This window comes from Antrostomus carolinensis, unplaced genomic scaffold, assembly GCF_000700745.2.
Source record: "Antrostomus carolinensis isolate BGI_N321 unplaced genomic scaffold, ASM70074v2 scaffold18566, whole genome shotgun sequence".
NCBI lineage: Eukaryota > Metazoa > Chordata > Aves > Caprimulgiformes > Caprimulgidae > Antrostomus > Antrostomus carolinensis.
In genome coordinates, this window is record NW_010321389.1 from 3129 (window position 1) to 22251 (window position 19123).

Genomic DNA, 19123 nt, shown 5'->3' on the forward strand with positions numbered 1-19123 from the left:
TTAAAGGAGCTGAACTTCTAGAATGGACTGTAGGTCAAAATACTTCAGGAAATGCTACCATAGTTGTAGATGAGTTTTACCTCTGCATAATGGTTAGTCATGTGTTTGAGCTGATTACTTTAATGCTTAAAATATTTTGGTTTTGCAGCACGATATTTTTGCGTTTTCTTAAAAGGTATCAAAAACTTTTACAAAGCAAGATGTTATTCAAGGGGTCTATCACTAGTTCAGCATTTCTATTTCCAGTATGATGTTTCATCTTTCTTATTTGTATAGCCATATTCAGATAATGATTGCTTTTTATTTCATAGTGAAATCTCATGTCCAGAGTCTTGATGATGAATATTGTGGTTTAATATGTGTATATACCCTGTTTTATTTTGAGAAGGTCCAAGGCATACTAGTTGCAGTAGCAGCATGTAGATGTGTTTCAGCTGTTGTAGCAAAACTTGCTTATTGTGGACCATAGAAGTAGATATTTACAGTCCACACAAGCTACAAGTCCCATGAGAGTTCAAGGACACAGGAGCTCTTAAGAGTGCGTATCACTTCTGTGAAATACTGCTATTTCTTGGTTGCAAAGGTTGAGCCCTTTACATTGTGAGGTGATGATAAATACTCCATTTGCATGGTTCCTATGACCTGAATATCTTACTGAAAGAAGGATGTTTTTTTATTTGGCTAACATTGTTTTATTAAGAATGCCAGTAGTGGAAGAAAATGATTCTTATTTTAACTTACATATTTGAAATGTGTGAGAGAATCTTTAAAACTTGGTAAAATACCTACCATTTTCTTTAGGGTAGCACACTCTGAATTTTTTTCTTCTCCTTGTGACAGTTACTGCAAAAAAAAAAAAAGTGGAAAGCATCACTTAAGCATCTGATAGAGGTGTCTTCGTTATGTCTCATCAGGCTAGACATGACAGTTGCAAAGTATTTTTCATAATTTATAATTGATTCCTTAAATATTTTGTAGTTCTGTATGCTACAGTTTGGTTAATTTAGTAGCTTACCATCTTAGTATAATTCAGTGTGCCTTGAAGTCTCTTTCTTATTGAAAATATGACATAGTTGTAAAAAAGCAGCTCTTTTGGCTCTGGTCATGTGACATCAAAATTTCTTTATGTTGAGTGGGAGCAATAATGTTAGCCGTGCTTTTAGTCACATTTGCCATTTGCATCTTTTTTTTTCTTAGGCCAGTGTGGCTTAATGCTAATTAGTAAGTAAAGTAAGGTGAATGTTGAAGCACATCTGACTTCATTAAATTATTTTCATTCCTTTTAGATAAGTATTACAGATTCTGTGTTTCATTTTGTTGCTGTTCACGTAGCCTTTGCACAAAGTTTCTTAGTAAACTGCTGAACTCGTGCTCTGCCTTGGTGGTAGCTGGTGGGGGAGACCGAGGAAAGAGAACTGGAAGTCCAGGTGCTTCAGTCTTGTGCTGTTGGTGTTACTTGCTCTTCTCCTGCTAGCTACATGTTATTAAGCAAAACCACTGCCTCCATCTCCTCTCCTCTGTGGTCTTGTTTCTTCTGTAAATTGTACTGTTGTAAACTACATAGCTTCAGTTATCTGGGGAATATTTATTTTCTTTTCTCCTATTGCTGGGCAATAATTATAGGATCCCTGATAGATGCATTTCTGACACTTTCTCATGCTGTACTTTGTGCTCTACTCGCACTCTGTGCACACTGAAAGTTGGTGCTTTTGTACCTAAGAGGAGAGTGAGTGAATTTTATATAAATGTCATTGCTTTGTGCGTGTATGTGAACAAATATATACATTGGAGTTTAAGCTGTAAGTTCAGTGATAGAGGGTGTGAAAATTCTGGTCACATTTGTCAAAATACTTTTTAACCGAGTTTGCCTAATGGTGTCACTGTGAATGGAGGATTATTCTTCAATAGAATATGGTACATACTCAGGATTTCTGCTCTTGGTATGGAGTGGAAGGGCCACCTCCAAACAGGAAAATCATCAGTTACTGTCTCATACTGTTCAGATACATTTACTCTTTTTTTTTCTTCTGAATGGTATTAAAGTTTTACTGACAGATTTGCATAACAATAACTTATTCATCCTAATTGTGTGTAAATCCACACAATTATCTTAATTGTTTGTTGAAATAGCAGTCTTGTTTCATGAAACATCTAGGGTGCCCTATTTAAATTTTTGATTTAAATTTTAAAAAATTGTGTACAAACTGTTAGTTCTGTAGAGCTTTACTGGCACAACTGTGTCAGTTCAGGATCGCTCCTTTTCACAGCCCTGCCTGATACAGAATTGGGCCTTTGGTGCTGGGTGGGTTCTCCGCTCTCTGACATCTTTAAGACAAACCTGAGCATACTCTTAAGGTAACCAGATAAGGGTTTCCTTTGTGGGAAATGGGATCTATATCAGAGATCAACCTAAATCAGCTGCGTTGGATTTGTTTGTTCTTAACAGAGTTTTAGGACCAAAAAATTAAGTATTAAATCTTCATAGGACTGAAAATGTGATACTCTATGCCAAATGAGTAACATTCTGGAAAGTAATTACTAGATTTTTTCAGTTGTATTCCTATATGCCTGTTTCTGTAACTTTTTCCCCTGAAATTGGTTGTGCTTTTAGGTGTTTGTTGAAAATGTTTGGAGTATGTTTTAGTCATGAGTCCATTGTTAATTATGGCTTCCCTGAAAATGAAGAATTTGTAGAAAATCTTGTCAGACTGCAGCAGTTTTGTGCAGCCAGGGCAAATATGTGGTGCTGTCTGTGACTTTTGAGAGTTGTGGGGTTTTGGGGTTTTTTTCCCTTATTATAAATATAAATTCTTTTTTTAAAAAAAAAAAAAATGGAAAAAGAAAAAGGGGGAGAGGGGAGGAGGAGGAAACCTTGCCAGAATCCTCCAGAAGAAGGAAATGGATATTTGTAATTAACTGGATGAACAGAACTGTAAAAATGTATTGCATCACTAGAGAGGAAAAGAACAGGGAATGTTGTGCGTGTGTATTTTCTGCTTTTGTAGTTTCCCTAACATACTAAGTATTTTCTGTTGTGGTTCTTATGGAAAGAATGATTTTGTTTGGGAAGTAACATGATTTAGTTGCAGATGGTCCTGTGAGGAGCAGGGAGTTTGACTCAATCCTTACAGGTCCCTTCCACCTTGAGATACTCTGTGATACTAACCTACGATTCTGAGCGTATGTTTCCTCTAGTTGCAAGCTGGTGACTAATTGAATGATCATTCTTGAGCGTGTTGTTTTGAAGTTGTGTTGAGCTTCAGACTGGCACGGGGCACAGTGCGAAAGCTGAAATGTAATGTTTTGCTTTCTAGGTACAAGAAGTGTAGAAGTCCATTTTAGAATTTGAAAGAACAAGTTCCTGCAGCTCTGGAAAGATATGGTATGTTTATGTTTTCACTTACATTGTGTGTATGCTGATAATTATAATAACAAATAATTATATTTTTGTTCCCTGATTAAAAAAAAAATTGAAAATAACTTCGGAAAGAAACACACATGTTCATTTTTCCTGTATTTTTTTGACTGTGATGTATGTTACTTAGGCATAGTTCTTTAGAAAACCAAGTTATTTGATTTTTCTTGAAGTAAATGAATACTGATGAGATCACACTGATTAATTCCAGTTAATTTTGTTCTATAAGCTTGGTATCATGCTGCTACCATCCATCTATTTCTCCATGGATTGGATAAGCATCAGTGCTGTTTCTGAAAGTGGTTGTTTTTTTTTTTTTCCTTGATGCTGATCATATTTCTAGTGAGGCTTATACAGTTTTTAGGCATGACTTGAACAATAAGTTCAGAACGACTAAGAAACGTAAGCAAACATCAGTGTAAGTCAAATTTGCAAATTGGAATGTTAGGAAGTACAGAAATGTCATCTTCCTTAGCAGAGTTAACATGAGCCCATGGCACGTGGTACCTTTTTTAGTCTAGGCTCTTAAATGTCCTGTCATCTTAAAATTATGTACATGTATTACAGCAAGGTTGGAACCTTAAATTGTAGTTATTTTAATTTCCATTTTCTGACTTTATTCTGGTGTAGTCTTGTGGAGATACTTGGTAGTACAGAGTAACTGCACTGCTCTGAAGTGTCTCTTAAGTTCTGCAGCTTGGTACATAGAGAATTTTTGAAACTTTTTGCATTGCTGCATTCAGCAAAACAATTCTTATTTAAGTTCATTTTTCTGCCATATTAAATAGGTCTATTAATGTATATATAAAAAATTTACATAGATAAGTTGCTTGAGCAGCTGCTTCTAAGCTATGTGTGTACTTTCTTTTTTGACCACTTAGAATGTGGGGAAGAACTCAGTAGCTGCTGATAAAAGTTTTATACACTATGTGCTTATGTCTAGATTTTTCTTTTGAAGATGTTTAACTTAAGAAGATATTTAAAGCTTTGAAATCTCAACCTTCCAGAAGGGTTGTTGGGTATCTTTTTTTCTTGTTTAAGTTCTCTTTCATTGGAAGCTATAGACAGGAGGTAAAATAATTGAAAGCTGAGTCTTTAAATATAGCGTGTGCTAATTGAAAGCTGTAAAACTCTTAAAAAGCTGTAACGTTACATTATCACAATCCAGATGTTCCTGAGAGAATTGTATAGATTGGTCCTTTACTCTAGCAGGCATCTGGCAGGTAGTGTATATTCATTTTTGTACCCACAGCACCACTGGGACCACCCACCTGCTTCTTGCTCTCCAGTTTCAATACCAGTTGTTTGTATGATGGCTCTTCACACCTAAGCCATTATTTCTTTATTGCTATTATTTCAGCTGGCTGCCTTTTTGTGAATGTTGAACTGCATGCCACTGTACGTACGCAGTCTTTGTAATGGTGCGTGCTTCATAGATGGATAAAGAATTCCCCTCTAATCCCCCACAACTTTTGAGTAATGAATACTAATGAGACATCAGAAAAGCTGAATGTTATGCTGCAGAATTGCATGACTGCTTGGTCTTGTTGTAAACTGTATATAAAGCAACATGCTGGTGACACTGTAGACCTTGGTGAACAGGAAGGTACTTTACATGGAAGGCTGCATGAAAGATGGGTGGCAAAAGAAAGCAAAATAAAGCATAAGCAAAAGGACAGATGGAATAAAAGTTTGTTGTAAAGCTGTAAAACTTACCTGTTTGGGAAATCACTTAACTTGATACCTAGCCAGTAAAAGGAGATCTGCTAAAAGAAATTTAAATAGATGATTGGATTTTGCCTCCTGATGTAGAAGGGTCTTTCTGTTCATAACTTTGTGTCATTTTGGAGGGAACCTGAAGTAGCAGGCATAGCTGAGATAGAAACAAATTATTCTGCTGCAAAAAATAGGTGTGTAGTGGGGAAAAAAAAAAGTCAGCTGTGGTCTAAGTGCAAAAAGGTGCAGGGTCCTACACCTGGGTTGGGGCAGTGCTCTGAATCAATACAGGCTGGGTGAGGAAGGGATTGAGAGCAGCCCCGAGGAGAAGAACTTGAGGGTGCTAGTGGGTGAAAAGCTGGACATGAGCCGGCAATGTGCGCTCACAGCCCAGGAGGCCAATAACCATATCCTGGGCTGCATCAAGAGAAGCGTGGCCAGCAGGTCCAGGGAGGTGATTCTCCCCCTCTACTCTGCTCTTGTAAGGCCCCACCTGGAGTACTGCGTCCAGTTCTGGAATCCTCAGCACATGAAAGACAGGGACCTGTTCGAGTGGGTCCAGAGGAGGGCCACAAAAATGATCAGAGGGAAGGCTGAGAAAGTTGGGCTTTTTCAGCCTGGAGAAGAGGCTTCAGGGAGACCTTATTGCAGCCTTTCAGTACTTAAAGGGGGCTTATAAGAAAGATGGGGACAAACTTTTTGGCAGGGCCTGTAACAACAGGGCAGGGGGTAATGGTTTTAAACTAAAAGAGGGTAGATTTATAGTAGACATAAGGAAGAATTTTTTTCCAATGAGGGTGGTGAAACACTGGAACAGGTTGCCCAGAGAGGTGGTAGAAGCCCCATCCCTGGAAACCTAAAGGTCAGGTTGGATGGGGCTCTGAGCAACCTGATCCAGTTGAAGATATCCATGCTCACTGCAGGGGGGTTGGACTAGATGACCTTGAAAGGTCGCTTCCAACCCAAACCATCCTATGTTTCTATGAAAAATGCAGAAGCTAAAGATATTTCCAGCTCTTTCCCCCTTTTACAAAGGTGAATAAAGTACATCTGTGATCTTACTGGAATATCAAACAAAAAACAAATGTTGGAGGGAAAATCTAGTGTCTAGAGTTGCAGGGGCAGTTGTAGAAAATGAGAATAATGCACAGGCCTGTAGCTTTGGGGCAGGGGGAGGAATGGGAGCAAACACTAGACCTTTTTCTGTTACTATGTGATTTGTGGAGTGTTCACACCAAGGCAAAGTTAAGTATACAGATATTATAGGATGAAGCTTTTATATAAATCTGTAGTTGATCTCTATATGTTGAGATGCACAAAATTCTGCCTTTATTCAACTCAGTCGTTTGTGTTTTTACTCAAGTGTAAATTCCAGAATGGCACCACCTTCTGTTTGAAGATAGTGGCAAATTCAGATGCCCACCCAAATGATTTATTCAGGTGTGAATTGTCCTCGCTATCCTGCATGCTTATGTTTCTACTCTTAATTTGAACTTCTCAACCTTCAGTTTTTAGTCATGTGGGGTTTTAGATGCTTTCTTTTATTTGGAAGATTTTTTGGTTTTTTAATGTATTCTTTTTGTGCTGTGAGAGGACTTAGTTTCTTACCGTATCGCTATTGATCAGCTTGGTTAGATTGGAACTCTTTCCGTTACCTAATCACAAGGCGCTTTCTCCTATCTTCATGCTCTCTTTGTGGCTCTTTTCTGCTACTTCTGGAATACTTTTGAAGAATATGGAGTAATTGGAGAACTGGGCTCAAGTTTTGAACATGTCTGAAGTACTTTTTGCAGATTACCTTTCCAGAAATGGTTCGAGTCATACCTGTCATTCTGGCTGTAATACTGGGAGCATGTGTGTGTTTGCTCATCAGTTGTGACTGCCTTAGTCACTTTAGGTTGGCATTTTCCAGGGTAGAACCCAATTCTTTTGGTCTTCTAACTATGTGGTTTTGTATTTGTTGTTATTAGTTGAATAGTTTGGTTTACCTGGCAGTGGAGAAAAAAATGGTCTAGATGCCTTACTACTGTTTTTTCGTAGCTCTATTGGGATTTATATAATCAGGTTTAATTAGTGGCTGGTTTATTTTACTTCAGTTAAAGAAAACTTCTGGAATCCTGTGTCTTTTCATGTTTTCTGTGTTGGAATCAGCTTGCAGGCAACAAAAGCAGTTGATACTTCCAACCTGATCAAGAAATGAAGTTTCAAAGATGGCTATTAATTACACTGTTATTTTTTTTTTCCCCACCTGCAATTGACAGTTAAGATTGAACTTAGGGATTTGGTGAATATTATACAATTTCCTCTAGGACATTTGAATCATTTTCAATTTATAAAAGGCCAGCTTTCCTATTAGTTGTCAGTTCCTTTTTTTGAAGTATTAAGCTGGCTCGGGTAGTTCTGAGGGCATCGTTTACTGTACAGGCGATGACTGTTTCACCATGGTACTGAAAGACATTCTGGAAATGTATCAAATCCATTCTTGGGTGATTCAGAGGGATTCTTCAGAAAACATAAAAAGGTTGTCTTTAGTGGTATCTTCTTAAGAGAGGTGGTTATTTTTAGTTAAGCAACTCAGATTCCAGCACTGGAAGGTAAGGAAGATCATGGTACTTCTTTGTACAGGTGAATCACCTCTGTTTTCATTAGATCATCTGTCAGAAAGAGAATCTTAAAAAAAAAGAATTGTATTTAAGATTACTCGAGTGGGTACTTAAAATTCTTTTGTAAAAGAAACTTAAATTATGCCACCTCACAGGTAACACATCCTTCAATAAGGTCAAGAAGTCATAGTTTAAGTAAGAAAAGTGTTCCTCCTCCCAGGGATCTTTCTGGACCTCCGATACTGGGTGTCAACTGCCAGATTGCTGTGCAGTCACAGAATGTGAACATCAAATAACACAGGGAAAGCAGTAGGTATAGGAAATCCATGTAAGTGACAGCTTTCAGTTAAGTGATTTGTAGTTGGAAGGTTTTTGGCTTTATTTTTAGTTACTGATAAATAGGTAGTTAGGTTCTCCATGGGGCAGCTTTAGGTTCAGTATGTTGAAGCTGCGGGCCTCTTTTTGGCTCATGTTTGCGATTACAGGCTTTCAAGATTAAATGAAGTATGCAAAGAGAGATCTCATCAGGCTATGCAACAAAGTGGTTTTTAGCCTCTGTTGGTGCATCTGAACTTGATTTCTCACTTCTTGCTCCTTCACTCATTTTGTAGTTATTTCATCCCTCTTTTTGAGTTGATAGGAACATCCTTTTCAGGAAATCTACACCTTTGCCACCTCGGAGAAATGCATCTTGTCTCAAACTACTGCATAGACATTATTTATCCTCTTCTCTCTCAATGAGGGCTACTTCATGCCACAGAAGATTCTTCAGATACATGTTTTGAAGGCATGGATCTTGTGTATTGTCTTGCTAATTATTATAATAGGGGTTGTTTTTGTCCTGGTTGAATCTACCTTTTGTAAGTAGTCACTAGGCAGCTATAGATGTGTCTTCACTGGAGCCTTCCCAGTCCCAAAGAGCCTAGCAGACATCTTAGGTTCCTCGGACGTACTCCACTGACACAAACTTCGTGTGATACCTTCAGCTGTTCTGTGTGTCTCTGAAAGCCTAAAATGTAAGCCATGCTAATAATCATGGTGAAGACCAGAGAAATCTGTTTGGGTAATAAGAATAAATATCTGCTCTGGAGCTGCTGTTCCTACCTTCTAGAAGGTAAGTTACATCCACAGGGTTTTTTTGTAATGGAATTCTTGTCACAGAAAAGCAGCTGGTTTCGGTCAGTTTTCTATTCTTCATAATGCCCTTTTCCAAGATGTTAGTCTATTCATCAGTGTGGTTTCTCTTTCTTAATCAAGTATTGTCCTTTGACTCTCTTACCAGTTCTTTTTCTGCCTTGTTTGGATCCAGCAGTCAGACTGTCCTTTGTTCAAACTAGATTCAGAATAAGGGATCTTTGGCAGTTTCCTTCACCACCCACCCTGTGTTTCAACGTGCTGGTCTCTTTGTCAGCAGATAGAACTCTGCTGATGTATGAATGAGTAAGGTTTTGAAAAAATTAATTACTTCATCTGTGCTAGGAAATCCATGCCAGTCATATTCTGTCCCACAGGAGTGGCAGCAAGGATAGATGGGGAAGGTAGGACAAGAAAGAGATAAAAGGGAAAACTATTCATTAAGATTTCTTTAATCTGGTTTGTTAAAAAGTAGCTTGATATTTTTAGTCCCCAGTATGGTAAATCTAGTTTTAAGGTATGTAGTAACAGATTAGAAATGCTGCAACTACCTAATTCAAAGCTCTGATCCACAGTAAATTCAATTTGTAGATACAAATTTCAGATGAGTTAACTTCATCTCAGTGAGACTCATGCCAGCTTGGATACTGCCTCTTTTCACAGAGCTGCTGTAGGTACTGTGTTCAGTGGTGTCGTGTAACAGAGTTGGATCGGTGTCAGACCTGGGCACAAGCTTGTCTCGGCTGTGATTGTGAGATGCCACCTCAGTGCATATTATTTAACATTCCAAAATCTGATGGTTTTTGAATCCAGTGCCAACACTTCTTGTGTTCCTTCACTGTTGATAATCATGTTCATGACTTCTCTCCTCCCATATGAAGCAGCCTCAGGAAAACCCTGTTTTACCAAGGTTATTGTCAGCCTGTTGTTCTAATGTGCTTCCATTTGAATGGAAAACTACTGTAAGTAGCTTTTGCCCATGGTCTGAGTGATACAGGACACGAGTCTCGGCAGGGAGCTACTGATTCAGTGCCCTGCAGAACGTGAGCGAGTACTTCAGCAGTCAGACACAATGAGGGTTTCCTGACCAAGGAGGCATTAGAGGTTGCACCACTGTCCTCTTCAACCAGCATACTAAAAGTTACTTGAGCAAAGAGCTGGAAGGGGTTTTAGTTTCTAATACATTTTTACAGAGCCATTTTACATCAGTTCAGAAAGCAGCAGTAATTTAGATTTAACTTTAGAAGAAAGCACTGCCTTAGAATAGGCATCTGTTTCTTTAAAGCTAAGGCTTGCCTGAAAGTGGACGTTGTCAGGTCTTAAACAACCAGAATGCCATAAGCAGTGTTTTAAGGCTTCTTAGTTTTGCATCAGCATCTTGGTTTTTGCTGTTTGTTTTGCTGTACAGCTGATGGTCAGCAAACATTAATTTGAAAGTCTTTACCCTGTTTGTCATTTAATGTTGACAGATGAGGAACCTTTCCAGCTGACTCTTACTCGTTTTACTGTATTCCTGGCATTGACTCAGTTAAACTTTGACAATTTACACCTGTAAAACATAGGTACTAGAGAACCTCTGTTTGGTTTGGGAGGTTTTTGGTAGCCTGCTTCTTTTTTACTTTCCTTATGTCAAGTGTACTTGTGTGTAGATAAGAAGACTCAAATATTACTGATGTTAAAGTAACGAAATGGCACTTTTCCTGCCTCAAGGACTTTACCTGATAAAACTAATAAGCATCATTCTGAAACTAATACAATTTTTGTTCCGTTGCAGAGTTTGTAGCAGAATGGCAAATTGTAGTAGAATGGCAGGCAGCAGCTTTTCTGCAAACTGTAGAAAATCATGGGCCTTGCTTACTACCAATCAGTGATTTTGTCTCTTTGACAAGTCAACGGATAGAAATTAGTACTGAGAATGCTTGATTGCTCATCAAACATAAGACCTTACTGAAAGACTTCTAATAGGTTAGACTGAAGCACAAAAGCTTGCTTTACTGAAACATTTAAAGCTGTCTGATGTGCTTTTAGTATTTGCACCAGATGGTTATGACTGTGGGTGTTGCAAAGAGCTGCAGGTGTGCCCTCAATAGCTCACTAGCCTTTGTGCACCTTGCTTCTCTGTGAGGCTTCTGCTGCATGGCAACCTACAAATGTGAGGTTTCATCTGGGTTACAGCCACGGGAATAAACTTCAGATACTGTACAGAGGCTGTCTTCATAGCTACTGGCTGTTCAGAGAAAGCAAGATAACTTTTTATTTACTAAATACAGTAATAACATTTCAATTTTAATCAAGACTTGATATTAACAAGAAGTGAATAATGCTGTTTGTGATCTGACTCTCCATCAGAGGCCATTTTTCTTTACAGTCTTTGTCTGGTGCACCTAGGTGATTGGGTGGGAGAGAGAATGGGGTGAATCGAGTGTTGAGGGTTATGTTTGGAAATATTTTATCAGTTAACTTTAGTTTAGATTAGATAATAGCAGTAGGTAAGAGACTAACTGGTTCCTTTTCAGCCATGGAAGTAATCAGCTGGGGTGGTCCCAGGGCGCTCTGGGCACGAGTATTGCTGAGTGATCATTGGCTGCCACCTGCGTGACAAAGTAAAGGACCAACCCTTCAATTTATACCAGTGGAGCCAGATCACGGGAAACAGTTGACAGGTAAAATACACTTTTGAAAATTAAAGGGAAAGGAGAGAGAACATGTTGTGTAAATGGAGTAAAGAACCTAAAAGATTGGGCACAGACAGCAAAGGTTGCTCCTCTGAAGCTTTTACAGAGCTTTAGCTTACTTCATTCTGGGGAGAGGCACACAACAAAGCAAAAGTTACGTGTTACTCCCCTGGAAACCCAGAACCTCGTTAGTAACCAGTACTAATTGGGTTGCAGCAGGGAAACAACTAACGGAATTTTATTGTAGTTAGAACTTACAGTTCATATTTATGCACGTGCTTCCAGATCTTTGAATGTTTGTTGTCTTGATGTTGGGTGCTTTCTGCTGGTCCAAGAGATGGGTTGTAGTTTTGTTGTTTTTTAGAGAGGCTGAAAATAAGTAGATGAATTTTCAAGTTTATCAGTTGAGTGTACTGTAGTGAGTTACTCTGGAAGTCTTAGAATGCCATTCAAAAATGAACTAATTTTTGTATAGTAGGTCTTAATCTCAGAGATAAAACAACACAGCATCAATATTTCCATTCTGTTTCATGATTTTTATTTAGTGGTCTGGATGAAATAATTTGTAAGGACTTTTAACTAAATTATTTTTACTTATTTAGAGTTGTTAAGCTTATGCTTAGCCCAGCGTGATACAGGACTGGTGTGACAACTCGTTTTTAATCAGTGACTCAAAATTGTGATCACCCTGATGTCACCGAATGGCCACAGCTTGTAAAAGGTAAGCGTAAAGCATATCCTGTTGTTTCTCAGGATTGATTTTAGTGTAATATTTATTTTAAAAGTATTTCATTTGTGTGGCTTGAAGTTAGTTTTATAAATAGTATTCAGGTATATTGTTTGTTGAAGATAAGTCACCTGGCAAAGTTAACTTACCCTTTTGCTTAGAGTGATTTCAGAGCTCACTTAGCTTGTCCTTGCCTGCTTCCTCAAATATGAGCGCTGTGGTGCTCTGTGGTATCCCTCTTAAGAGCAATACTGTCACTTAAAAGTCTCTGGTGGTTTTTACTGTCATACTGAAATTCTGTATAAATTGTTTAGCCTACTTATTTAAGCAGTTGCTCAATTTTATTATTTTTTTAAGTATTTGTGCAGGAGGCTTGATGATGTTAAAGGTATGCAAGCCTACAAATTTTATGGTTCTGTCTTTGGGAGGTACAGTGGAGGTAAATGTAGTGGCTTGCAGAATGGAGAAGTTGCTCCCTGTGTTACTGGAAGTGAGCCACCAATTGAATTTGCTAGCTCATACTGCAGTACTCAGATTAGTTGGTGTCTTGTGATCAGTATCTACAATCTAATTCAAAGCTGAAATTTGTAAGAGCATTTGCTCTGAGATTTTCTCTGAACAGAACTCTTGTTTCAGATTTTAAGCATAATAAAAGGACATCTTGCCATACTATATAGGTTTTTTTCAGTATTGTTGCATGCTTGGAGGAATAACAAGGTATCTTGTTCATAAACAGTTGGGTATTGCAGAATAAGTAGCTTCTCAACAAAGATCTACAATTCCTGTAATTAGATTGATCTTCAACGTTCTTTTAATGAGTACTGAAAGCTCATTTTATTTGGTGCTTTCATTGTCATTTGAAACCTTTTAAAATCCAGTTAATGAATGCATTAATAGTTCTGCAAATCATAGTTATGGTAGGTCTGCTCATATTATAGAAAACAATAAGGTGAAGGAATTTGATCCCTGTTTTCTGTAGAGTCATTTCCCTTAGAGGACCAAACCTTTTTTGACTCAGCTAGGCTTTATTTTTTCTGAACTTTCCCGAAACTGTCTTCCCTTCTGTTGTTTGTCTTATAGAAGAAACCTTTTTTCCAGAATAGCATATACTGGACTGCACTGTTGTTCAAAGCCCAGATAAAACTCACACAAATGATAAGGATAAGAAAATACTTTGGATATACTGATAGCTGTGTTTACACATCTGTACTGCAGATGACCAGGCTACCTTTGTTACATGCTAAGTTTAGATGCCAATCTGTGATTTTTCTTTTTTTTTTTCATATTGCTGTGTATTTTAAAGGCTTAAAGTGATTTATACTCTTGATGTTTTTAACACCACTATTTCACTTGTATTTTCACAGCAACTTAAAGCACTACTCTTACCCAAAGCTTCATTGTGTTGTATTTCCTATGACTAAAGCAAAGATAGCAACTACCTCAAACTTCCAGTCTCTTTGCTATCAGTTTCTGAAGTCTTGGATGTGCACAGAGGAGCTAGCCAGTACGAATATAAACACTCTTCTTTCCACTGCTCCTCAGGTTGTATGGCTTCTAGCACTTACATCCTTAGGTGAATAATTAGAAATAAAATAATTGAGGTTCTTTTCTCTCTGCTAAGTGTTTAGTGACTTGTTTTGGTCACTGGAGTTGAAGGGAAATGAAATTTTGATTTGTTTTGCTGTTGAGGATTGTTTTTGTCAGCAACTATCTTGTCAGTCCTGAACTTTAATAGAGTAAGGGAAACATCATTTGGAGAGAATGAATAGAGACCAAATTTTAAGATTGGGCAGTTTAATGTTATTTTCCAGTTAGAGGGTATTTGCATTTTAAGCACAAGTATAAATTTAGTTGAATAGTAAGTTCAGAATTCTGCACCTAGTGTCAGTTGATTTGTACAACTTAGTGGAATATAAACAAATAATTTCCTGTGTTCTGCATCATCTGTCACTGCATAGTATCCAGCTAGCCTAGGAATTTTAAGCTGTCTGCCAGGAATGCTTTCTAGGCACTGGGGCTGCTAATACAGTACATTTTGGTAAAATTCAGAAGTTGCTAAGATCTGGTGTGTCAGTAAAGGAACTAAGATATTAGTAGAGATTTCAGAGAACTGTCCAGGCTTTTAATAGGAGGGACCACCCAGTAAGGCAGCACAATGAAACATAGGAATAAAGGAAATATTTCAGGCTACAGATGGAGATTTCCAATAGCGTTTAGAATACTATAGATAATCTTATAGTAAATAGAGAAATTCAGAAATTCCATTCCTATAAACAAATACTTTCACAGTAAAGCTATGGCAAAGCCTGCTTGGCTGTGCTAACTTTAGTTCCCTAGCAAACTCTTTTGAAACCTTCACTGTGAGTTCTATTTGCATATTTTAGCTCACTTCTGTTTTGAGAAAGCTCTGTGAAAGACATTTTTGTTGATGTAAGCTACAGTTTTACCGTAATGGGTGTGCTCTCTTTCCACTCCTCACACAATATATCCAGCATGGCAGTTCTGGTCAACTTTACCAAAATCTATACCCAAGTGAAGGTTGGATAAGGTTTTTCAGGATAAGATTTCAAGGCAGCTTAAGGCAATTGAAGTCAAAACTGCTGCATTTGTAGAGCCTTGTCTCCTGGCTCATCTGGCTACAAACTCTCATCTGGCTACAAACTCACTGGGTAAAGCCCCGAGGGGAGGAAAACAAAATAATCTGTCTAAAAAAAATTAAATGTTAACTTCTTGAATCAGTACTGGCATAAGGAAGAAGATGGGAATAAAGAGAAGCTAAACAGCTAGAATTTAGCCTACTTAAGTTAATATGGAACTATACCCCTTAAATTATTCAGTAAATTAAGGGGGTTGACAAGCTGAACAGAGTTGCTGCTTGTGTGTTCAAAAATGCCACCTAATTCTGAATGTAACTGGCAGACCTGTTGGCTGGGAGGAAGAAACAGAAAACTGCCTTCAGCAGTTCTGCTCTGTGAGATTATGTCCATAAATTCAAGTAGAGAGAGACAAAATTTGTTTTGATATTCTGTGGAGATCTGCTTTTGAGCTGCTGCTTCTTAGAGTCCAACTGCGCAGAGAATCTGTTTGTAACAGTTGATCACTGATAAACTTGTGAGTATACGTTCTGGTTACAAAAGTGGTTGTGAAGAATTAGCCCAGAACTGGTGCACTGTGCAACCTGCATACAGAAGTGTTGCCAGCAGAACTCTCCTCTGATGGCTGCTCTTGCGTAAGCTGTAGGGGAAAAGTGCTGTCCTCCTCAGAGAAATTTGGTTTAAATATATTGCCAGGTTTTATGTTACAAACTGTCTTCTAGAATTTGGTCAAACAAATTAAATGCACAAGTGCATAAAGGTGATGTTTTTAGTGGCAAGAATACATTATCATCACTTTCCACCTTTCCTAACTCTTTCACAGAATCACAGAATGGTGGGGTTGGAAGGGACCTCAGGAGATCCTCTAGTCCAACCCCACTCTTTGTATCTAGCATGGTAGTTCTGGTCAACTCCACCAAAATCTATACCCAAGTGAAGGTTGGATAAGATATTTTAATGACTTAAAATAACAAACAATACTTAAGGTTTTGTATCTGTATTTGCAGATCACCAGGAGAACCTCACTCTGAAAACATTGAAACTAGCCGAATGTAAGTAAATTGAGTGGATGATTTTGGTATATGTTGTTTAAAAATGTTTTGAACATATTTAATGGTTACTCTTGCACCTGCTTAAAAAAAGAAGACAAAAACTAAATAGAACTGTGGAATGACTTTAGAAAATTTCAGGTTACTATTTTGCTATGGAAAAATAATCTTAAGCCTCTGTAGAAGCTATGATTTTCTTCTTTTTTCTTTTTTCCTTTTTTTTTTTTTGAGGGTGAATGGGTTGAAGTCCAGAGGTTTAATTTAATGTGAACCAGTAGATGGTAGCATAATACAGTGTCAGAAATCAGGCCTATATTCAGGCTTGACAGTAGGGGTGTAATTTCTACCTGCTATTCACTAACATCTTGCATGGGTTTGAAGACACTTCAGTACTAAGGCACAATACCTGCTAGTATCTGTTGTGGCAGATGGATTGCCGAACAAAGAAGAAAAAATTGGTCTGACTTAATTTGGCCAATTATATGCTAGTTACTTCTAGAAACAGAAAGCAAGCTTTCTTTTTCACTAAACAGTATTAATGTAGCATCTTGCTCACAGTTCTGAACCTTGTTTTGGTCTGTCTTCATTAGCCTAGAAGCCAAGATTAACTAGAAGCAAGATTGTGAAAGGCTGAAATGTTTATTTCAATTTCAAATTCAAAAGGGTTGCAGGATTATTTAAAAAAAAAAAAAAAAAGAAAAAAGTTATTTGAGACTTTATTGTTCTGTGAGTTAGCAAACAAAGATTCTTTTCTAGCTATTCAAACCGTCCTGTCATAGACCTCAGATTGGGAAACCACAAACTGTTTTTCTGGCTTACAGCACAAGTTCCAAAATAATAGAGGGAGCGTAGCCCAATAGTTAGCATACTGTCCAAGGCTTCAGAAGACCTGGGCTTGTTTTTCTTCTGCCACAAACTTCTCCTCTGGCGTTAAACTGTCTCCTCCACGCCCTCCTGCGAAGTGGTCCAGCATTTTGCGCACTGTGGGCTGAATGCCAGTTTCAGGATGTATTCCTGATGTTCAGGCTAGGGATACAGTGTGAGTTGCTCAAGGACTTCTCTGCTGTGTCTGCCTAACTTGGGGAGGAGCAAAGCTGAGGTGAGCCCCTCCACACTGGACAGAGTCCCTAGCAGAAACAAGGAACTCTTTTCCCCATGTGTTCTTAGCAATTCACTGCAGTGAAATCTTTCCTTGCACTAGGAGGAGCGTTTCTTCTGGGTCAGTGAATTTGCTTTTCCCTCTACTGCTGTGTGTTACAGATGTGCTGTCTAGTTGCTGCCTTAGGACAGGCTGCAGGGATCCAGACGTGGGAGGTGACTGGCTGTTGCTACGTGGACATATGTTAAGAGTTTGCAGGGCAAAAACCCTGCCCGTAGTCTTTTCTCCTGCTCCAGTAGCAGCCCCTGCTACATTGTGGTTCATTGTTCCTGTAGCAAGTTGAGCTGTATTTTGTTTCCCTGGCCTAGCCAAACAGGGGAAATCATGCTGTAGACTGGCTGTAGTCCACTCTGGATATTGTCAGTTGGACTGCTGTTTTATACATGTTGTAAGGAAAGGTGCGTCAGAAACAAGGATCTTGACTTGTGTGAAACAAAGACTATAAGGACCTATGATAAATCAGAAGGAAAAGGCAGTATTTTTCCTTCTAGCAGTCTGACAATTCTGTTTTTGTCTGTGTGTTTTATCCTCCTTAAAACTGAACCTGAAAAAATAATCTACAGTAGCAAGCTTCTCTGTGTGAAAGCTGAATTACTTTTTTTTGTGCAGGATAATGATCAGAGTTGCCTTGACTATGTAGATTTTGTGTATCTGTCTAAACTAGATGTAAGCCATTCAAGCAGTAGGGATTCACATATTTGAGCAGTAGTTATATTAATGCATGGTATACTTGCAAAACTAAATTTTTCTAAAACTATATCACAATGTGATGCGTATATTGCCTATTACAGAGAATTTCTGCAATCCTGCTGCATAGTTGCTCTTGCCACATAAGGTGGAATGGCAAGCTGGTAATACAGTGTGACCTGCAAGCCTACTGGGTAGCTAAAGTAGTTACTATGTTATTTACATGCCTATAATTCATTAGTAAATACAGGGACTTACGCAAGTGATTTGTTATTTGCACAATGAATGGTTAAGTTGGTTTTGCTCTGGTTGGCTGATATAATTGCTTTATTTGTTTCTGTGTTTTGCACTGCAAAGCTTTGTACCAAGAGCATAGTCACATATGTTACATGTGTGAATTAAATAGATTAAAAAATCTACTGACTCTTTCAGACTCTTACGCAGCAAATTCTTCTCTGGATAAGTCTTGCTTATTTGAAGCTTTTCATATTCTGGCTCTGTGTGATGAACATCTTGGTGCTAGCTCGGAGTTAGGAGTCTTTTTTCCTTAACATTCATTCAAGTCTTTAAATTTTTAAGATCAACATCATCTTCTGTCTGCTGCTGTCACAGGTCTGCAGTAATTTTCAGCTTTGATTAATATAACTTTCTTAAAACCTCTGTAGCGATAAATTACATAATTTTTAATTGTTTAACAGTAACTTGACTTCTTATCAGTTAATGTATTTTCACTCTTTGTATTGTATGTTGTCAGAATATCAAGGCAAAGGTTTGGGCACTCTGATACAATGGTTTTCTGTGCATTCATCTTTCCTTCTTTCTGTTTTCGAGGATGGGATGCTCTGCAATTTTGAAACTTCTCTCTGTTTTTAAAGTCATTGAACACCACCCACCCATTTTTTTTGCAGTTACATTTTATGTGTAGTCATCTCGCATTGGAATAGATTTGATAGCTGGTTTGTTTCCCTTGAAAGAATGGTAAAATGAAAATTCTGCAGCAGCCTCAAAATAGGCTAGAAAACAGAGTTACAACCATTGCAAATATATACAGTAACTGTATAAGTATGTGTTTCACGATACATACTTTCAGATGCCATCCGAGTGCTTTCTAGACATAGAGTGCCTTAAATTGTTTTTCTCATAACTGAAAAAAGAGGTGAATTTGCATAACATAACCATGGGACATGCTGATCATGGCCTCTATGTCAAACCTTGTTACACACAGGTATTTTTGTGGCATTTGCTTCTTGTTTTATTGCCATTCTTGGAAAGAAAAGATGTAAGAAGTATCTTTATGTATACCTGCAGCCTTGCACTTGCTATACTGTGATCTGTATAAGCTGAATTAAAAAATTCCTTCTCAA

The 19123-nt window shown here is 38.0% G+C and overlaps 1 protein-coding gene across 1 annotated transcript in view; it reads left to right on the forward strand.

Moving 5' to 3' along the window:
* The first annotated feature begins 11395 nt into the window (after positions 1–11395).
* The window catches only part of UBE3A (ubiquitin protein ligase E3A), a 36679-nt gene continuing 28951 nt past the window's right edge, over positions 11396–19123 (forward strand). The window contains exons 1-3 of the mRNA XM_029085440.1: positions 11396–11531; positions 12146–12264; positions 15872–15916. Coding sequence (XP_028941273.1) covers positions 12245–12264; positions 15872–15916 — 65 coding nt within the window. The 5' untranslated portion in view covers positions 11396–11531; positions 12146–12244. The remainder of the gene's footprint in view (positions 11532–12145; positions 12265–15871; positions 15917–19123) is intronic.